We start from the raw sequence: 21,618 nt of genomic DNA, 5'->3' as shown, positions 1-21,618 counted from the left end.
ATAGTAACGGTATGCCCATACTTATCGCTAGAACGCCGGGCCTTTGCAGGTAAGATAGGCCCCTAAAATAGGCCCTTTCACTTATTATGAATACATTTATTTAAGATGACGAATAAGCACACATAGGTAAATTTCTGCCCTCATTCATTCAGTAAAGGAAAATACGGGGAAACCAGATAAACATGATGGGCGAACTTTTGACCAATAGAGGGATTTATCGGAGGCATCTGGCAACCTGATTCATAGACGGTTAGAAACGGGTGTCTGCTCATCCGGTTTTAATGGACATTTCCAGTATTTATTCAGTCACAATGGATAAAGCATTTGTGCTGCACTCCGATAAAGCAGAGGACGTTGCTACGTCTTCAAGCTTCCGTCAGTTCAAGATAGAACACTTTCATTTGGCTTTAAAAGTTAATTTCGAAAAGAAATGCTTATCGGGAGCTGTAACCCTGCGTATACAGTGCATTCGGGATTCTCAGAGCGAGCTGCTTCTTGACATTCATCCGACACTAAACCTACATGATGTGTCGTTTAGTCGTAATGACCAGCAATGGACAACAGTCGAATTCCTCACTCGTGACTTTACAAGTTACGGCACTACACTGGCTGTGAAATTTCCATTCCTTTGGAATTCAGAGGATAAATTTCTGCTTTCCGTCAAGTATGCCGCTTTTGATGGACCAGGGGTAAGCATGTGGCACATTCATGCTCTTCAATACAAAGTGTTGGTTAGTTTTTCGTGTGAGTTCTGTTTGTGTAACGTTAGTGTATTCTCACTAGTCAGCAGATTCCATTGGGATCATCTCTCACAAAACTCCACAAAAGTGACACCCTTATCCACTTGTCTTATAATTCCCCTTCATTTAGTAGTGTCCTGTCTCTCAAAATGAAGCCTGCATATGTGCACACAGATACTCCAGCTGGAAACCTCTATTTTTCCATGCTTTCCATGCACAATTTGTTTTTGTTTTCCACTATCCCTACATTAATGGTCAGTTTATGATCATAGGAGAGCTGTTAGCTGGACATTTTTGTTTGGCAGTCTGTTCTCAACCTAACAGTGACACTGAGGTGTTTAAAAAGTAAGAAATTGTGCAGATACACATGGAATACAGTCGTTACTAGTAAACGTAAATGATAGGCATTTCTGACAAAATGCCCACTGTGTGTTAAACATAGTGGGAGGTAATAAACTGGAAACTCAGTGTAAACCCTTACTTGGGATATCTTCATAGATTTCATGGCTGGGTCCAGAGCATACAGCTGAGAAGAATCTGCCATTCTTGTACACATCTGGGTTCCCTTTACTGAACCGGAGCCTGTTCCCCGGCTTCCATACGCCTATGACAAAGAGCACTTATTCAGCTGCTGTACAGGTAAAGGAACCTTGTCACCCATTTTGTCCTAGGTGTGCTGGCTGGACCAAGAGCAGACTGCAGGAAAGCTCAAGCCATATGTCTTTACCCAAGGCCAGGCTGTGCTCAACCGTTCCTTCTTTCCTTGCTTTGATACTCCAGCGGTAAAGAGCACCTATTCTGCAGCAGTAGAGGTGAGGTTTTGGCTGAGGCGCATCACACAGAGAAAATATCCACAGACATAAGGGGTTTTGTACATTCTTACACTCCTGTTAAAACTTTGTCTTTTCCGAAATTCTATAAAGCTGCTTTGTGACAACATCCATTGTAAAAAGCGCTATATAAATAAATTTGATTTGATTTGATTTGACATGTTTCTTAATACAGATCCTTTAACTCTAAGCTAGAGATAAGCAAACAGCTAAAACATAGAGGTGAGGTCTTGGCTGAGGCACATTATACAGAGGAAAAATTTACAGCCATGTGTCTTAATACAGATCCTTTAATTCTAAGCTAGAGATAAGCAAACAGCTAAAACATGTTTGTGAATAAAAATGCCCTTGAATTCTAGTATGTTTTGCGGTTTATTAGCAATTCTAGTGTAATACTATAGAATGCAAATAAAACAGCATTGGCGAATAAAGGGTACATTGATTTTGTATAAAGCTCAAAGTACAGGTTGTTAATAAGTTATAGGTTGAGATATAAATGCAAGACCCATGGTCAGTAACCTGCAGCAAGGATTCTAATATATTTGCCTTGTGTATACTATCATAGGCTATGCTTACATGTTTACATTGGAGATTTTCATAGATCTGAATAAATTCAGATTGCAGGATCTAAATGTATTGTTTAAATATGAAAGGCAAATTTACGTGCATGCATGTAGCAGCATTTAGTTTCCACACTTGCCATAACGAGAAGACACTTATGAACTTATGAACAAAGATTTGATCGAACTTATGTTTACAAAATGATTATTCTTCCATATACAGGACATATTTTATAAATATAGCAATTATATTCATATTAAGCACATTCAACTGACTTTTTTCCCATTTTTATATAGTATGTATTTTTATTCCAGTCTACCTGTTAATTAGACTATATTAATAGAATATTAGGCTGTGTGTAAATGTAGCTTTTGTTGTACAAGGTAGAATCAGGAATCAGCTGACAATGGGCTTAAATCTCTTTTAAATCTATAAAAACTAAGAGAAAATAAAGAAAGACACATTGAGTAAGTGAGATGACCATATTGTTACAGTTACGGTGTTATTGCTGTACCTTGAGATATAACTAATCACATTGGTTTTGCCCTCTGACCTCATCAGGTGCCTGATGGCTTCACAGCAGTTATGAGTGCCACCAAATGGGAGCACAGGAAAACAGACAACACTTTCCTGTTCCGCATGGAGCAGCCCATTCCTGCCTATTTGGTGGCATTGGCTGTTGGGGATTTAGTTTCTGCTGAAGTAGGTCCAAGGTAAGCGGCCATTATGGCAAATTATATGTATACCAATGAAGTAAAATAATTTAAATTAATTTTAATACCATATTAAGTGTACAGTATTATGAAACACTCTGCTCTCTAATATACATGTGCAAATGAAAGTCAACATCCAGAAAGGAGAAAATGTTATCAATCAGGATAGTACAGCGCACAGCAGAATAGGAGGTTTTGTAGGATAAACTGCTATAGAGCTACAGTCGAACATACTGCTGTGTGCAAAGACAACAACAGTAGCACACTAACAATACACTAGACATGTACCAAGCCAAGTCTAATCAGTGTACATAATGGACAGCATAGAGTAGTCAGTAGGTAGACAATACATTAAAATCATGTGCTGCCTATTATATTGTGTCAACGAGACAAAAGGCAATCAAACTAGATTCCTCTAGGCCTATCAACAAACTTTGAGACCTTGAGTTAAGCAAACCCCTGTGTGGATGGATCTAGAACTTTCTAACAGCAAGACCACATTTAATTATGACCTCAGCATTGCTTTCCCACATCCTAACATAACTGTTTAAGCGTTATCTATTGTACTTTGGAAGAGCAGAATGTTTAGGCTGATACTTTTTTAATCAATAACTAAGGGGCAGTGAGCGCACTTGCCTGGAGCGGTGGGCAGCCCTATCCATGATGCCCGGGGAGCAATTGGGGGTTAGGTGTTTTGCTCAAGGACACCTCAGTCTTGGACTGTCAGCTCTGGGGATCGAACCGGCGAACTTCCGGTCACAGGGCTGGTTCCCTAACCTCCAGCCCACAACTACCCCAGCTACTGCTTAGCTTCCAAAAATGTATGCGTTTTAACACTTCTAACCCTCTACAAATAAATGTTTCATTTCTCCAGTTTTCCCCAAAACCAGAGTTCAGTAAATGATTAAAAGATTTTTAAAAAATGCTACTGTGCAAGACCACCAACAAGGTCACTATCAGATAAACAGTACTGAAGGCCTTCATCTTTGAGAGACAGGAGAAAATCTCTTCAAATCTGAAAAAATCCACAGTTGTTTCAGTCCATCTTTCCACAAGACAACTGCATGTGCTTGGGATTACTTGGATCAAAAACACAGCGAACTTCTGAGCATGACAAAAAAAGTTTGTTGCATTTTATAAGGGAGGTGTGGAAACTGTGGACACTATAAATGCTGAAAAATGTATTATATTTAGTGGCAATCAAAGTGAGTCAAATACACACACACAGGCACATTTTATATATATACACTGTATATATATTTATATATAAATATATATATGTATATATGTATACATGTATATACACTCACTGGCCACTTTATTAGTTTATTATTACACCTTGCTAGTAAAAGGTTGGACCCCCTTTTGCCTTAGAACTGCCTTAAGTTGTTGGAAACATTCTTAAGTTGGAACTGCCTTAAGTTGTTGGAAACATTCCTCAGAGATTTTGGTTGGTTATTTGAGTTACTGATTTAAGTTAAAGTCACTTAAATCACCTTTCTTCCACCTTTCTTGGTTTGCACTTCAGCAGGTTGTCTTGACCACCTCCACATGCCTAAATGCATTGAGTTGCAGCCATGTGAATGGCTGATTAGCTATTTGTGTTAACAAGCAACTGAACCTAATAAAGTGGCCAGAGAGTGTATATTTGCCTGCTACCTGCTACCAAAAATTTCAATACACAAATTATCCATTGTATTTTATAGTTCCTGTAAGTGAAAAGTAAAACTTGACACTTGATCTTGAAACTTAAGCTGTATGTTTGCTGTACTTCAGACATGCTTGGCTGGTTGGAAGGCCCTCAAATCCAGAAGGTGATCAGTTTGGTTTAAATTTGTTTTCCAGGTCACGGGTGTGGACTGAACCATGCTTATTGGAGGCTGCCAAGAAGGAATATGATGGCGTGATTGAGAAATTTCTGTCAGTAGGAGAAAAGCTCTTCGGACCCTATGTTTGGGGAAGGTAAAATATCCTAAAGAGGGATGTGCCAGGAATTGGACTATAACAGTCAGAACAAAACCTTGCATTTGCAAAATGGTAACTTTTAAGGTGAAGGAAAAACTTAATGCAAGTTAGTCTAACAAAAGTTCAAGATTTTAAAATATTTTTTCATTTTTAATTATGAAAAGTTTACAGAATGTAAAGGTCAGTTGCTGTTTAAAATGGTGTAAAAATTATTAAGAATTATTGAAATGAAAGTTTCGGTTCACGTTGTGATAGTTTTTGTTCTTTGTTAGGTATGACGTGCTGTTCATGCCTCCATCATTTCCCTTTGGAGGGATGGAGAATCCCTGCCTGACCTTTGTCACTCCATGTCTGCTAGCAGGGGACCGTTCCCTTGCAGATGTCATCATCCATGAGATCTGCCACAGCTGGTTTGGAAACCTGGTCACTAATGCTAACTGGGCAGATTTCTGGCTCAATGAAGGCTTCACTATGTATGCTCAACGCAGAGTCTGTAAAGAGCTATATGGTAAGCTATACGGAAGAAAGCCCAGAATGTATATTCTAATTATAGTAGTTTTTTTTCCAGCAATGCATAGCATTTTTAATACTATGAATCATTATCTAATCCACATGTTTGTTAACTTCCTAAACCAGTCGTCACAAGCCCTCCTCTTGGAGATCTGTTTTGCTGCTTGGAGATTTTAGTTTTAGCTTTCAACTGTTACGCTGCCCCCCCTAACATGAATGCATCTGATCCATTCAATTATGGACTTTTGTAAAAGTTCATTATCTAGAGCAGGTGTAGCAGATTGTGATTGGAACTAGAGTCCACAGGAAGGTAGATTATTGTTGGAACAGGACCAGGGTTAGTGACCACTGCCCTAAACATTAGTAGTTCATATGTGGGTCCACACTCTCATTTTAATTTAATTTCTTGTAAATACAGCACCTCTTAATTGTAATAAGATTACCGACACATGTTGTGGCTTATTGGTTTAATTTATTGTAGTTAAGATTAAGATTAGTAACTTAATAATAAGTCTAGGGTTTAAGGACTTAACAGCTGATAAACACATTAAGTTAAATGTGTTTTGTTAAACATGTTAAATATGAATGAAATTTCAAATCTCAATGTCAGGGGAGGCCTATACCTGTCTTGAAGCGGCGACAGGTAGAGCTTTACTAAGACAACACATGGACAACACTGGAGAAGACCACCCTCTTAACAAACTGCGTGTCAAGATTGAACCTGGTGAGCAAGCAAGTTGCATTCAGCTGTTTTTACTGTTTAAAACACAGTAGGTCTTTTCTATCACAATGTAAACAGGCTTTGGACTGAGTAACTATGTATGTATGCACACTCATCAAGCACTTTATTAAGGACACTATACTAACACTGGGTAGGGCCTCCTGATAATGTCAAAACAGTCTCAACTCTTTGTGACTTGGATTCCATAAGATGTTGGAGATATTTCTTTGAGATTCTGGACCATGTCAATATGACTGTATCATGCAGATTGTTCACGTGCATTTTCATGCTCTGACTCTCTCTTTGTACCACATCCCAGGGTTGCTCTATTGAATTCAGATCCAGTGACTGGGAAGGCCACTGAACATTGAACTGCTCTGAAATTGTCATGTTCCTCAAACAAGTTTGAAACAACTTTTGCTATTGTGTCATGGTGCATTGTCATGCTGGAATAACCATTAGAAGATGGCTAAATGTTCAAGAAGGGAAGCAACAATACTCCAGTAGGCTGTGGCATTCAAGCAATAATTGATTGGTATTGACAGGCCCTCCACCAGCCTGCACTGTTGACACAAGGCAGGTTGGGTCAATGGATTCATGGTGTTTGCACCAAATTTTGACCCTACCATCTGTGTGCCTTATTCATATTCATCATTTTTCCAGTCTTCTACCATTGAGTTCTGGTGAGCCTGTGCCCACTGCAGCCTTAGCTTTAGGTTCTTGGCTGACAGAAATGCAACCCAATGTGGTTTCCTGCTGTTGTCCTGCTGCTCACCCACCTTAAGATTCTATGTGTTGTGCATTCTGAGATGCTTTTCTACTCAACACAATTATATAGAGTGGATATCTGAGTTATCATAGCCTTTCTGTCAGCTCAAACAAGTCTTTCCATTTTCTATTGACCTCTCATCAACACGTTTTTTCCATCTGTAGAACTTCCCCTCACTGGATGTTTTTTTGTCTTTCTTGCACCAGTCTGGGTAAACTCTAGAGATACCCCATCTACAGTGGGTTGCAAAAGTATTCAGCCCCCTTGAACTTTTCATCCTTTTGCCACATTTCAGGCTTCAAACATAAAGATATGAAATTGTAATTTTTTGTGAAGAATCAACAACAAGTGGGACACAATTGTGAAGTGGAACGAAATTTATTGGATATTTTAAACTTTTTTTAGAAATAAAAAACTGAAAAGTGGGGCGTGCAATATTATTCGGCCCCTTTACTTTCAGTGCAGCAAACTCACTCCAGAAGTTCAGTGAGGATCTCTGAATGATCCAATGTTGACCTAAATGACTGATGATGATAAATAGAATCCACCTGTGTGTAATCAAGTCTCCGTATAAATGCACCTGCTCTGTGATAGTCTCAGAGTTCTGTTTAAAGCGCAGAGAGCATCATGAAGACCAAGGAACACACCAGGCAGGTCCGAGATACTGTTGTGGAGAGGTTTAAAGCCGGATTTGGATAGAAAAAGATTTCCCAAGCTTTAAACATCTCAAGGAGCACTGTGCAAGCGATCATATTGAAATGGAAGGAGCATCAGACCACTGCAAATCTACCAAGACCCGGCCGTCCCTCTAAACTTTCAGCTCAAACAAGGAGAAGACTGATCATAGATGCAGCCAAGAGGCCCATGATCACTCTGGATGAACTGCAGAGATCTACAGCTGAGGTGGGAGACTTTGTCCATAGGACAACGATCAGTGGTACACTGCACAAATCTGGGCTTTATGGAAGAGTGGCAAGAAAAAGCCATTTCTCAAAGATATCCATAAAAAGTCTCATTTAATGTTTGCCACAAGCCACCTGGGAGACACACCAAACATGTGGAAGAAGGTGCTCTGGTCAGATGAAACCAAAATCGAACTTATGTTTGGCGTAAAAGCAATACAGCTCATCACCCTGAACACACCATCCCCACTGTCAAACATGGTGGTGGCAGCATCATGGTTTGGGCCTACTTTTCTTCAGCAGGGACAGGGAAGATGGTTAATATTGATGGGAAGATGGATGGAGCCAAATACAGGACCATTCTGGAAGAAAACCTGTTGGAGTCTGCAAAAGACCTGAGACTGGGACGGAGATTTATCTTCCAACAAGACAATGATCCAAAACATAAAGCAACATCTACAATGGAATGGTTCACAAATAAACGTATCCAGGTGTTAGAATGGCCAAGTCAAAGTCCAGACCTGAATCCAATCGAGAATCTGTGGAAAGAGCTGAAAACTGCTGTTCACAAACGCTCTCCATCCAACTTCACTGAGCTCGAGCTGTTTTGCAAGGAAGAATGGGCAAAAATTTCAGTCTCTCGATGTGCAAGACTGACAGAGACGTACCCCAAGCCACTTGCAGCTGTAATCACAGCAAAAGGTGGCGCTACAAAGTATTAAAGCAAGGGGGCTGAATAATATTGCACGCCCCACTTTTCAGTTTTTTATTTCTAAAAAAAGTTTAAAATATCCAACAAATTTCGTTCCACTTCACGATTGTGTCCCACTTGTTGTTGACTCTTCACAAAAAATATCAATTTCATATCTTTATGTTTGAAGCCTGAAATGTGGCAAAAGGTTGAAAAGTTCAAGGGGGCTGAATACTTTTGCAACCCACTGTAGTACCAACAGTCATGTCACAGTTAAAATCACATTTTTCCCTCATTCTGGTAGTTTATGTGAACACTACCCAAAGCTGCTGACTCTCATCTGCATGATTTTATGCACTGCACTGCTGCCACACAATTGGTTGAATAAATAATTGAATGAAAGTGTAGGCTGTACAGGTGTTCCTAATAAAGTGCTAAATTAGTGTATATTATGTTTCTAAATTTTCTAAATTTCGCAATGTTATTGTTTCTAATTAGGTGTTGATCCTGAAGACACATACAACGAAACTCCCTATGAGAAAGGATTCTCTTTTGTGTCCTATCTGGCCCACCTTACAGGGGACCAAAGCTGCTTTGATGCTTTCCTTAAGGTTCACTGCATTTCATATTCCATATTTCACACTATCTGTAACTCCAGGTTCACTGTATCACCTCATAAGGATACATACACCATAGGCCAGTTTCATAGGCCAATTTCCTAGACATGTATGAAGCCTGATCTTGGGCCAAATTGTATTATCAGTGGTGAACCACGACTGGAATTTCTTTTAGTTTAGGCTTATTCTAGATCTGGAACTGGCCCCACATGTCCACGTCTTTAGACACTGGCTCATATAATGTTCCTTCAAATCCAAGGGTATATCTTAGCACTTAGTTGCCCCCTAGCTGCAGTAGATTTTAGAACATTGCTGGCAGGATTTAATTATATTCATCCATAAGAGCATTAGTAAAGTCAGGTGCTGATATTAGATAATTATTGAATAAAACACCACAACTCCAGCTCATCCCAGTGGTATTTGATGGTGCATTATCATTCCAGATAACGCAATTCTACTGTTCCACCAAGCGCTTGTGGAATTTCTACCCTTATAGCTGACCCGTGGCATTAGGCTCATGTGTGACTATTCCATAGTGCCCTATTCTATTGGCAGTACTTTTCTATAGATATGATACAAGCTGTGTGCTCACAATTAAATGACTGTCAGCAGTAGGTGCACCTTAACTTAGCTGAAGTCCATAATTAGAATCTGGATACTTTTGGACATGTAGTGTAGCACTCCTAACACAAATATCAATTTCTTCACAGGTGTATGTTGACAAGTTTAAGTTCCGCAGTGTGATTGCTGAAGACACTCTAGAATTCTACCTTGAGTATTTCCCTGACTTAAAGAAAAAGAGCGTCCACAACATTGAAGGTGTGAGGAAAGAAGCTGTTACACTGCTATTAGTTTTACTTGTATGGAAATAGAACTGCATTATGAGAACTTCACAAATAAACTCTGATGAAATTATCTTGTCGTTGTGGGATTGCCTTCAGGATTGGAGTTTGATAGCTGGCTGAATGTTCCTGGTTGGCCCCCGTACCTCCCTGACCTCTCAGCTGGCCAGGCTCTGATGAAGCCAGCTGACCAGCTAGCTGAACTCTGGGGGGAAGACGGTGTAGACATTACTACCATCAGTAAGATTGATGTAGAACCATGGAAGACTTATCAAACTGTTTATTTTTTGGACAAGATCCTTGAGAAATCTCCGCTCCCTGATGGTATGTCTGTCTTTCTTTTTTGAGGTTTATTTACCCATTTTAAATCATACACATGACATTGATATTAATAGAAAAGCATTTTTGTTCATGCTGCTTGTCAGGTAATCTCAAAATGCTAGAGGAGCAATACCCACACATTGTGAAGTCCAACAATGCTGAGCTAAGACTACGCTGGGCTCAGATTGTTGCAAAAAACCAACACAAACCTGGATATCAACATGTACGCAGTTTCCTCAGTTGGCAGGTGAGGCATGACTAATGTCATGTAAATTACACTAAGCAGTTTCTGAGTAGCCTTTCTAAAACTTTACGGAAGTTCTTATTTATTCTCAACAGGGGAAACAGAAGTACACAATACCTGTGTATCGAGCTCTTTGGAACGGAACAGAGGAAACAAAGGCTCTGGCTGCAGAGATTTTCTCTGCCACTTCCCATCAGCTCCATGTTAATGTTCGCAAATATGTGAAAAAGATAATGGTTTGAGCTTTCAGATAAATAAGTAGAACCTCATTAATCTGTTTTTAATTACAAAGAGGAAATCAACATATTTGGCAAAACTACTTAATTATAGTACTAGGAACCAGACATCCGAGGCCTTTAATGGCTCTAAAAGCCACATCCCATTAAGTTATTACACAAAATGGATACCTGAGACACTTTTGTGATAGTTTTGTTATAAAGTTTTGGTCTCTTTTTAGTATAAGCTAATACTCCAGGATTACATCCATTTGACCCTCAAAACAGCATTTTCTACTGAGATCAGTACATGAGAGCTAATGTGTTTTTGTTGTTACTAGCCATGAGAAGAGTCTGACTGCAGAGCCGCAGATATACATGCAGCGGTTTCAGGCCAGTGGAATGCATGTACAGTAGGACAGCAGGACTGTTCCACGTAAACAAAACCCTTATAGGAAAATTGAGTGGTATGAGTGTTTACATTCAAATTATAACCAGTGGCCAGTCTCCTCATTTGTAAGGTCTCTGATGTGAACAGCAACTTTGTGCTGGTTGTATGTGTCACCATGCATGTTACCATTTTGGAAGAGATATCAGTGCCAATTATACAAATCAACCACTGCTAACAGGTTAAACCATAAGCCAAAACTACAAAACCATTAGAAACAAAAAGAAACACTTAATAGTTCCTATGTTTTTTGCCTAAAGCTTTATGCTCCGTTTAAGCATACTTAAAGTAAAGTTTTATTCCTACACATGTAATGTGAGTGTACACATAAAGACAGCATAATAAGGGTAAATTAATTGAGCTGTATATCTCTCTAACCTGTCACTTTACCCAGGCCACATCAGCTGTAGTTTGTGTAATATTTGCCCTATGAATCTCTATATGCATTCAAACCAAATTTTCTTTCAGCTTAATGCTTAATATATAACATTAGCCTGACAACAAATTTCACATATTTATTGGAAACCCACATAAACTGAATGAAATGTTGATTAGCCTAAAACTTTGCTAAGAAAAACCAAAACAAGTTTTGGTGCATGTGCTGAATGGCACTGACTTGAACCTGCTGGAATGAAACTGGAGAACTTGTAGAGAGCAGAATTACGACGCACTCCTGAAGGAGTCCAAAATAAATGGGTTAAGGCAGAGCATTTGAACAAAATCATAGTTTATAAATGCTTGAACATGAAATGCCAGCATTTGAAGAAATGCGCTTTGCATTCTTTCACTGGTCTTGAGTAGTCTTTGTCAGTTTTAGTTCAGTTTGTAGAGTTGTTCGACTGTGATATTTGTGTAGCTTCAAAACAATTAGACACAACTTCAGAATGCGTGTTACTTGTAATGGCAATCGAATAAAACACTCCATACTGTTTTTTTTTCTCTCTATTTATTTTTGCATCCTGGTACAGTGCAGTTCAAAACCACTCTATACAATTAAACAGCAAGGTGCAACTGTGATCTATCACAGTTCCTGTGATTAATAGTCACATAAGCCATGAGTTTTGCATTAATCTGCATTAATAGTCAGCATGTGCCATGTAACGCTGCCTACCTAAACAACATGTTTGGTACATGCAAGGTATTGTAAGGACAAAATAGTGCCCAAAAACACATTTTACTATTATCAGTGTGATATATAAAACCTTATAAGACGCGTGTCATAGTTCACTGGTCATTTTGGATAGCAGACAAAATGGTGATATTTGTAGTGTAGACATATGGATGTCTGGTTCCTAGTACTATAATGAACAATTCTGACTCTGGTAATTTCTCTAGAAGGGTGCATTTCACACCAAACCACTGTGAATGGTTTTGTTTACATCTAAACCACTAAATGATTAAATAGCCTAATTTGCTCATGCTAAATCGGTGGAGTTCCCCTTTAAAGAATGTTGTGGGATACTGAAAAATATTTGAACGCTTTTCTTACATTTTCCTTCTGTTATGTTCATACTGATTATGAAGATTAGTGATTTGTTTACCTAATTTGTCAATATATAATTTGACTTTCTAAAGTACTTGCCTTGTTCTTTCTTAATTCTGACAACTAATAAAAGCAAAGATTATAATGGGGCTCCAGGCAATTTTATGTCAAGAAATCTTTGATGCTTATATGTAAACTGTTGCTGCACGGTGCCTCATATGAAGCAGTCTCTGTCTTTGTACAGCATGCCAATGATTTTGTAATATTTATGTTTTTGAAAGAAAGACCTTTTCTATGAATTATGGAATTGATAGACTACATTTATATTTAACTAGCTATGCTGGCTAGAAGCCACTGCTAAATATTACACAAAGCTGTTATCCAGCACATGTAAAGCAGCTTTCTGCATCACATTACCAGCGAGGTTTCTGATGATACAAGTTTCTTTAAAATGCTAACGCTACAGGCAATAAACTGTCAGCGATTAAATTTCTCCTACATCAGCTTGGTAGGAACCATATTGGCATATTATGTCTGAGACAATAGCTACATGGCTCTTCCCGCATCACACAAAAACTTAACTATATTTCATTTGCATTTCGTTCACATGCATATGAACTTGAGTGACATCCCATTCTTAATCCATAGGGTTTAATATGATGTTGGCCCACCCTTTGCAGCTATGACAGCTTCAACTCTTCTGAAAAGGCTTTCCACAAGGTAAGGAGTGTGTTTATGGGAATTTTTGACCATTCTTCCAGAAGCACGTTTGTGAGGTCAGACACTGATGTTGGATGAAAAGGCCTGGCTCGCAGTCTCCACTCTAATTCATCCCAATGGTCTTCTATCAGATTGAGGTCAGGACTCTGTTAGGTTCTCCCACACCAAACTCGCTCATCCATATCTTTATGGACCTTGCTTTTTGCACTGCTGCGCAATCATGTTGGAACAGGATGGGGCCGTCCCAAACTGTTCCCACAAAGTTGGGAGCGTGAAATTGTCTAAATTCTCCTGGTCTGCTGAAGCATTAAGAGTTCCTTTCAGTTGAACTAAGGGGCTGAGCCTAACTCCTGAAAAACAACCCCACACCATAATAATCCCCTCCACCAAACTTTACACTTGGCACAATGCAATTAGACAAGTAGATTTCTCCTGGCAACCGCCAAACCCAGACTCGTCCATCGGATTGCCAGAAATAGAGGCGTGATCGGTCACTCCGGACGACACGCCTCCACTGCTCTAGAGTCCAGTGGTGGCGCTTTACACCATTGCATTCGACTCTTTGCATTGCGCTGGGTGATGTAAGGCTTGGATGTAGCTGCACCAACTCTCCAGGTGGTCCACCTCCTGCCTACAGCCAGACTCATCACTATTTGTGATGCATCCAACCACTGCCATATCGTCCGCAAACTTTACAATATGATAGCCTGGATGGATAGCTTGAGCAGTCATATGTGAGCAGTGTAAACAGGAGGGGACTCAGCACACAGCCCTGAGGGGAGCCGTTGCTGAGGATGATGGTGAAGGAGGAGACGTTGTGGATCCTCACAGACTGCGGCCTGTTAGTCAGGAAGTCCAGGACCAAATTACAGAGAGAGGTGCTCAGTCCAAATGTATGGAGTTTGTAAGTCAGGGTCTGTGGAACCATGGTGTTAAAGGCCAATGTGAAATCCACAAAGAGCATATGGATGTAAGAATCCTTACTCTCCAGGTGGGTGAGGGCAGTGTGGACCACAGAGGAGATGGCATCCTCTGTGGATGATTTTTTCCGGTACCTGTACTGGTGTGGATCCCCAGTGACGTCAATGTTGGCTTTGATGTGGGTCATAACCAGTCTTTCAAAGCTCTAATAGACTTTTCATATAAAAGATCTGGTTTGTTACAGAAATTACTGGCATCCTGTAGATGTTCCGTGTTAGGTAGCTAACCAGCTTGTGTCAGCAGCGAAGATAGGAGTTTGCTCCCCTGTTTGGGAATATAGCTACGGTTGGCAAGATAGGTAACTTAGGTAGGTACAGACAGACCGACCGACCGACCTGCGATTTAGCATACGAGATTCGGTCCTCATTTATCCTCTTCCCTTTTCTCTTCTGGCCCCACTGGTAAGAGTTAAAGAGCCTAAAGGCTCTGGGGACAGAGGATCTCAAAGGCAATGGCTTCTAGTTAGCAGAGCTTGCTAAATCTAAACAAAGTCTACCAAATTCATAGGTATAAATCTTCTTTCTTTTCAAAACATAAATATTACAAAAATCGCTGCCATGTAGTACAAAGACACTACTTGATGTGAGGCAGCCGTGAGGCTACACCAGAACATATTTTATGTTTATGTTTATGTGGAACCTGACCGCTCCCTATTCCTCCCGTTACATCTAAAACAGGACTGCTAATCAGCAGAGGGCGCCCGCGAGTAGGTCCACAATGAATGGGAGTGAATGGCGCTCAACGGCTAAAAACGAACAGTTAAAATAGTTTCTGATCACTTACCCAGAACTTTTCTTTAATTTCAGAAAGTAGAAGGATGTATTCCACTAAAAAAACAAAGAAAACTCATCTATATATTTTCTTTTTATCTACAGCAAACGGGTTTTGGGCAGCAGAAGGCGGGCATTACTGCTAGAGAGTGATGATTGATTGGCGAGCGGAGAAGCTCATTGGCTGTTCGCGCTCACTGACGTCATGGACATACATGAAATGGCGTTTTAAACTCCTATAACTCGAGTTTAAAAGCTCTTAAAAATATAACAGCAGTGTTAAAATGTTTGTTGATATTCACTATTCAGGAATTTATTGCATTATTTTACATTACAAATGTTTAAGCATTTATAAACTATGATTTTGCTCAAATGCTCCAGATCAACATATTCATTTTGGACTTTGAGAAACCCGGAAGACATTGCAGAGTCGTAATTCTCCTCTCTACAAGTTTTCTGGCTACACCACGCATAACGTACAGCATTTTAGCCCTGATTATTTGTCGTGACAGTGCACAAGAATATGTCTGTTTCAGCGTTATGGTACGTTATGATAAGATTTTCATACTGTTTATGCACTAGCTATATGGAGCAGACATGAGTTTACCCACAGAACATGTAAGATAAATAAACCATAAACTCATAACCCGGCTCTGATTTACCCTGCTAAACGCTTAAACCGGAAGTAGCCTTTGTGAAAAGGGAAATTTTATCTTTTATTTTTGGAGCTCTTAGTCGGCCTACGTCACAGCCGGTTTATGATGAGCCTGGCCACTTCCTACCCCCACCCCCACCCCGGTTACATCAAAAACAGGACTGCTAATCAGCAGAGGGCGCTCGCAAGTGAGTCCTCTATGAATGGGAGTGAGTGGAGCTCAACGGCTAAAAACGAACAGTTAAAATAGTCTCTAATCACTTACCCAGAACTTTTCTTTCATTTTAGAAAATAGGATGTATTTCACTAAAGAAGCAAAGAAAACTCACTCATATATTCCCTTTTTATCTACTGCAAACGGGTTTTGGGCAGCAGAAGGCGGGCATTACTGATATAGTTTGATGATTGATTGGCGAGCGGAGAAGCTCATTGGCTGTTCGCGCTCACTGACGTCATGGACATGCATGAGGCGCTGTTTAAAACTCCTATAACTCGAGTTTAAAAGCTCTTATAAATATAACAGCAGTGTTAAATGTTTTATGATGTTATTTATTCAGGACATTACTGCATTATTTTACATTTAAAAGTGTTTAAGTATATATAAACTATGATTTTCCTCAAATGCTCTATATCAACTCATTCATTTTGGACTCACTAGGGAGCGCCCTCTAGCGTTTGAGAAACCCGGAAGACACTGCAGAGTGGTAATTCTCCCCTCTACAAGCTGTCTGCCTCCGTCAGTTCAAGGCGTGTGCTTAAAATAAACAATAAATCGTGTAGCAATGCGCATAGGAACGATTCGAGGAAATGGTTAGTGGTGTATGCGCATGCTCTACGCAGACAGAGTCCTCTAGTTTGCAGGCCAATAGGTGTGTCTGCTGTTCATTCCCAGACAGCCGAGTAACGCACTGGAGTCGGTGGACAAGTTTAGCCATCATGACATACGCTTTGGTAAGTAAGAACAAAGCTAAATTAGATAACATTTGTAGGTCAAAGATAGTTACTTTATAAGAAAGAAGTTAGTATTAAAGTTGTAATAACTGTCGCATCAATGTATAACTTAGTGTTCCCAGCGTGCTAGACTGTTTGGCAGAAAGTATATTTAAAACTAGTTGTTCGGTGTTAAGTAGTAATTTTGTATTTTTTGTCTGCATATAGCTTCCCTATCAAATACGAAGTTAACTGTGTACAAGAAACTATACAAATTCTGAGCAAGTTTGCTAGGGAAGGAAGGGCGGACGCTTGGGCTAATGTTAAAAGCCAAAAAAACAATACCTCGCAGTTACCATGCAGGGGTTGTTTTTTCGACGAAGGCCTTAACTGCAAAATGTCAGATTGTGTTGATTTGGATCGTCTGCACGAGTGAGAGTGACGTTAAAGGTGCCGATGATGCGATATTTGTTTTGCAGACCACCGCTGTGACAGTGACTGCTGGGGTGCTTGTAGTCTCCACTGTGGCCTTCCTGGGCTACCTTTACTTTGGCAAAAAGAGGAAGCCGCTGGTTACCTTGGTTGACCCTTCTGAAACATACAAGCTAAGACTCATAGACAAAGAGGTGTTGTGTTATTTGCAACCATGTCACTGTTAATTTTCCCTTAATCCTCTCTTACTCTGTGACATTCCATGCCAAGCCTAGTTTTCAAAAAAACACATGTTCTTTGGTTATATATTTTATCCAGGATGGGTTATGGTTTTTTTTAAGGCACGTGCATCATATTTTCTGTTCTTTTTATGTGTGTGTGTGTGTGTGTGTGTGTGTGTGTGTGTCTCAGGTCGTTAGCCATGATACACGCAAGTTTCGCTTTGCCCTGCCAAGTCCAGAGCACATCTTGGGCCTGCCTGTAGGTAAGCCTCGGCCATTGTTCCTCAAAGTTGTATTGCCCTCATGTTCATGTTTTTTTTTTGTTTGTTTGTTTGTTTGTTTTATATGTGTTGAAATATTGTAGTTTTGTGTCAGAGTTTACCTCTTATCTCAAAGGGAAACACATCTATCTCTCTGCTCGGATTGATGGCAGCCTGATTGTGCGTCCATACACTCCAGTCTCTAGTGATGATGACAAGGGAGTTGTCGATCTAGTGGTTAAAGTAATCTTTCACTTCTTTACTGATGACATTGAACAGATCACATTGATTCAGGAATCACTTTGATGAGACATAGTGTGGGCTCAGTGTATTTGTTTCATCACTAGTATGTGTTGTTTTGCAGATTTACTTTAAGAACATCAACCCCAAGTTCCCTGATGGAGGGAAGATGTCCCAGTACCTGGAGACCCTGAAGCTTGGAGATGTAATTGACATCAGAGGTCCTGGAGGCTTGCTGGAGTACAGAGGTCATGGTATGTTTTAGTTGCACTGTGCTGCGCTTATGAGAGGTGATTGATCAAATGCATTTTCTGAAGAACTGTAGCCTCACTTTATACATTACCCTTTTACAGGGCAGTTTGCAATACGGGCTGATAAGAAGTCTGCACCTGAGATTAAGAAGGCCATTTCATTGGGTCTCATTGCTGGTGGAACAGGTATGGTCAGTGTAGCCTTTCTACTACAAGCAAAGAAAAAATAAAAAAAATTTTATCTACCTGCCACAGGGTCTGATGGATGCCCACATCTTAATAGCCTGTCAGTTTTTTTCACCAGTAGGTAAAACAAAGCACCTTTTAAGATTAGTTTAGGTTCACATTTTGATACACTGTATTTCCAAAAGTATTCACTCACCCATCCAAATCATTGAATTCAGGTGTTCCAATCACTTCCATGGACACAGGTGTATAAAACCAAGCAGCTAGGCCTGCAGACTGCTTCTACAAACATTGGTGAAAGAATGGATCACTCTCAGGAGCTCAGTGAATTCCAGGGTGGTACCGTGATGAGATACCACCAGTGCAACAAGTCAGTGCGTAGAGAACTTCATGGCATGGGTTTTCATGGTCAAGCAGCTGCATCGAAGCCTTACATCGGCAAGCGTAATGCAAAACATCGAATGCAGTGGTGTAAAGCGCCACCACTGAACTCTAGAGCAGGGGAGATGTGTTCTCTGGAGTGACGAATCATGCTTCTCCATCTGTCAATTAGATGGACAAGTCTGGGTTTGGCGGTTGCCAGGAGAACGGTACTTGTCTGACTGCATTGTGCCAAGTGTAAAGTTTGGTGGAGGGGGGATTATGGTGTGGGGTTGTTTTTCAGGAGTTAGGCTCAGCCCCTTAGTTCAACTGAAAGGAACTCTTAATGCTTCAGCAGACCAAGAGATTTTGGACAATTTCATGCTCCCAACTTTGTGGAAACAGTTTGGGGATGGCCCCTTCCTGTTCCAACATGACTGCGCACCAGTGCACAAAGCAAGGTCTGTAAAGACATGGATGAGCGAATTTGGTGTGGAAGAACTTGACTGGCTAATTTAAATAGAAATAGAATTGATTTCATGAAAGACTTTAAATGAGAAACACTAGGAAGACAGTGAGTGTAGATTTGTTTTTTTACTCAATTTTCTCCTTTATCAACTTTCTAAGATGATTTCACTAGCATTTTTAACCATTAATTACATTTTGTTAGTAACTTTGCTTGTTTGAAATTTTGACCGTACCAGCAAACTTCAGGTTTGTCTGAGTGGTTTATCTTGCATGCAGCTCTCTGTCTTAGCTTTCAAAATTTTTAGCATCCTGTCTAGCTTATGTTATGCAATCTGACATAGTGTCTGGTTGTCTTGAGGGTGAAGCAAATCTACCTGCAAAATGTAAATATTTACCTACATGTTGGCAGTGTTCATTTGCCTACTTTAAATAGCCCTTTCTTTTTGCCCTCTATAATGATGAGACTGAAAGATTTTGGAGCTGAGTGCTTGCTAGTGAGTCCTTCCTCTCTGTTTGTGTAGGCATCACTCCAATGCTGCAGCTGATCCGTGACATTATGAAGAACCCTACCGATACTACCAGGTGCAGCCTGCTGTTTGCCAACCAGGTGTGTAGCATGCTATTAGATTTGCTTATATTCATAATTGAGATGAGTTGTGTTTTTGTTTTTGTTTTTTTTTGTTTTTTTTAGTGCTGTCAAACAAAGTGTTTAAATTGCATGTGTGTCCCACTGTAATTATTTCTGTATAACAGACCGAGAAAGACATTCTGCTGAGGGATGAGCTTGAAGAGATCCAGGCAAGACATCCAAATAAGTTCAAGCTGTGGTTCACTGTGGATCGAGCTCCTGCGGGTACAGGCTCCTCATTGTCTTAACACTATTAAAGAAATGTTCCAGCAAAAAATCTAATTTGTGCAACTTACCGTAGATGTGGTCAATCAGCTAAGACATGTGTGGTGTCCAAAGTGTGCTCTTTCGTATTGCATAATAGCTACGAAGCTATTATTACAGTAATTAAATCGTACCTAATCTTTTTGGTTAAAAATCATTTCCATTATATTAGCATTGAAGCACCAGTGGAAAAATTAAAATCTTGATACACGTAACCTCTCTGACCAATCGACTGCAATTGGGGTAAGGGGAAAAATATATATATTTTATTTTTTGGTGAATTTTTTCCTTTGTTGCCAGAAACATACCTTATGTAAGTACATGAACGCAAATGCTTGGAGCTAACTAAAATCAAAGTCACATTTGCATTCTAAAATGTAAAATGTTATAATGCAGTTTATTATGTAATGCAAGCACATTCTACTTTCTGAGTATTGCAGCAAAAAGTGTTATATTATGCATAACCCATAGGTTACACAACTGAATGATTCAGGCCAGAGACTTTGTTTCTTTAATCTTTTCAACAAATGCAGCAGCACACACACCTCATATTTCCACATTTTTTTGTTGTGGCTATTTAATTAATAGCAGATCCGTTTCCCAAACACTATGATTTATAGTTTATTGCCTCCTTGAGGAAAGAGGTTCATAGCTACCAATGTAAGGACGTGTGCTGAGTATGTACAGCACACTACATTTGGATCATGTACAGATCATTGGCTGGCTGGTGTTGTTTGCAAACTTGCATGGTTTGCTTTATTTAATCACTGTTGTTAAAGACATAATTCACACTTGTGTTTATTTGTGTGTTTTCTGGCTGCAGACTGGGAATATAGTGAGGGCTTCATCAATGCTGAAATGATCCAGGAGCACCTTCCACCGCCGAGTGATGACTGTATTGTCCTTATGTGCGGCCCACCTCCCATGATCCAATTTGCCTGCAAGCCTAATCTGGATAAGCTGGGCTATCGGCAGAGTCAGTTGTTTGCCTACTAGCCTTTTCCTTCTCCATAATGAATGCTGTATGAGGAGAAAGAACAAATGGTGTAGATCGTTTAAGCAAGTCTGACTGACTCCAAAGTTTATAGCTTTTAGTTACAATCGCCAAACCTCTGCAGACGCACAAGTCTCACTTCAGGCTTAATAGATCTGGCCTGGAATTCACAAAGCATAAACCATACTTGTGGGAAGCTATATTCAAACTTGCTTTTAGACAGATGCTTTGTGGGAACCAGCCCTGGCATTTATAGTGAACTGTTTACAGTTGAAGTGCCACCCTGTTAAGAGATGGTTAACAAGTACTTTTAAAAATGACTGTAAAATGTAATGTAAAGACATTTTGTCAGTATTTATTTTGCACTGCATGCAGCTGTCGCTCTATACTAAAGTGTTCAATGCTGTGTGCTTTTTGCAAGATATATTGTACTTTATAAACATGAAAGGAAAGAGGATTATTAAACTGCGACAACTTCATTACCTGTTGACATGAAATGAGGTTTTGCACTTCTCATACCAATGCTTGCTTCTCTTTTTATAAGGATTAGTGATTGTGCTGCAAATTTCTAACATTTGGTTTTGAGCTAAGAGAGCTCCATCGTGAGAGAGAAATTAAAGTTTTTGGAGCCTATGACCACCCAGGTTCACAGGTACTGCCTGTATTTCTTTCAAAAAACATTTAAA

General features: G+C 39.8%; 2 protein-coding genes across 3 annotated transcripts; both read left to right on the top strand.

Annotated features, from left to right (window-relative positions):
- Positions 1–243: 243 nt before the first annotated feature.
- Positions 244–12,717, top strand: LOC108410709 (arginyl aminopeptidase (aminopeptidase B)). 2 transcript variants are annotated; one of them, XM_017681928.2, is made up of 11 exons: positions 244–689; positions 1,412–1,552; positions 2,693–2,844; positions 4,690–4,806; positions 5,082–5,317; positions 5,930–6,043; positions 8,901–9,013; positions 9,730–9,838; positions 9,961–10,185; positions 10,287–10,429; positions 10,522–12,717. In XM_017681928.2, the coding sequence occupies exons 1-11, from the start codon at positions 282–284 to the stop codon at positions 10,666–10,668; spliced, it is 1,905 nt and encodes a 634-aa protein (XP_017537417.1). In that variant the 5' UTR covers positions 244–281; the 3' UTR covers positions 10,669–12,717. The 2 variants fall into 2 exon arrangements, with proteins under 2 accessions (XP_017537417.1, XP_017537418.1); XM_017681929.2 differs by lacking the exon at positions 1,412–1,552 and adding an exon at positions 1,239–1,379.
- Positions 12,718–16,403: 3,686 nt separating this feature from the next.
- Positions 16,404–21,575, top strand: LOC108410710 (NADH-cytochrome b5 reductase 3). The gene is made up of 9 exons (XM_017681930.2): positions 16,404–16,649; positions 17,108–17,254; positions 17,472–17,544; positions 17,678–17,784; positions 17,906–18,035; positions 18,135–18,218; positions 19,568–19,653; positions 19,800–19,899; positions 20,762–21,575. The coding sequence occupies exons 1-9, from the start codon at positions 16,506–16,508 to the stop codon at positions 20,932–20,934; spliced, it is 1,044 nt and encodes a 347-aa protein (XP_017537419.1). The 5' UTR covers positions 16,404–16,505; the 3' UTR covers positions 20,935–21,575.
- Positions 21,576–21,618: the final 43 nt, after the last annotated feature.

This window comes from Pygocentrus nattereri, chromosome 21 (assembly GCF_015220715.1).
Source record: "Pygocentrus nattereri isolate fPygNat1 chromosome 21, fPygNat1.pri, whole genome shotgun sequence".
Classification (NCBI taxonomy): Eukaryota; Metazoa; Chordata; class Actinopteri; order Characiformes; family Serrasalmidae; genus Pygocentrus; species Pygocentrus nattereri.
Note: the sequence above shows the minus strand (reverse complement) of the source record. Positions and strands in the feature narration are given on the sequence as shown.

Bases quoted from the DNA above. Each gene is read 5' to 3' on its own strand.
- LOC108410709 (XM_017681928.2), top strand. From the start codon at position 282: ATGGACATTTCCAGTATTTATTCAGTCACAATGGATAAAGCATTTGTG. The intron at 1,553-2,692 runs GTGAGGTTTTGG...TGACCTCATCAG, and splicing joins CCTATTCTGCAGCAGTAGAG to GTGCCTGATGGCTTCACAGC. The intron at 9,839-9,960 runs GTGTGAGGAAAG...GATTGCCTTCAG, and splicing joins GAGCGTCCACAACATTGAAG to GATTGGAGTTTGATAGCTGG.
- LOC108410710 (XM_017681930.2), top strand. From the start codon at position 16,506: ATGGTTAGTGGTGTATGCGCATGCTCTACGCAGACAGAGTCCTCTAGT. The intron at 18,036-18,134 runs GTATGTTTTAGT...ACCCTTTTACAG, and splicing joins GCTGGAGTACAGAGGTCATG to GGCAGTTTGCAATACGGGCT. The intron at 19,654-19,799 runs GTGTGTAGCATG...TCTGTATAACAG, and splicing joins GCCTGCTGTTTGCCAACCAG to ACCGAGAAAGACATTCTGCT.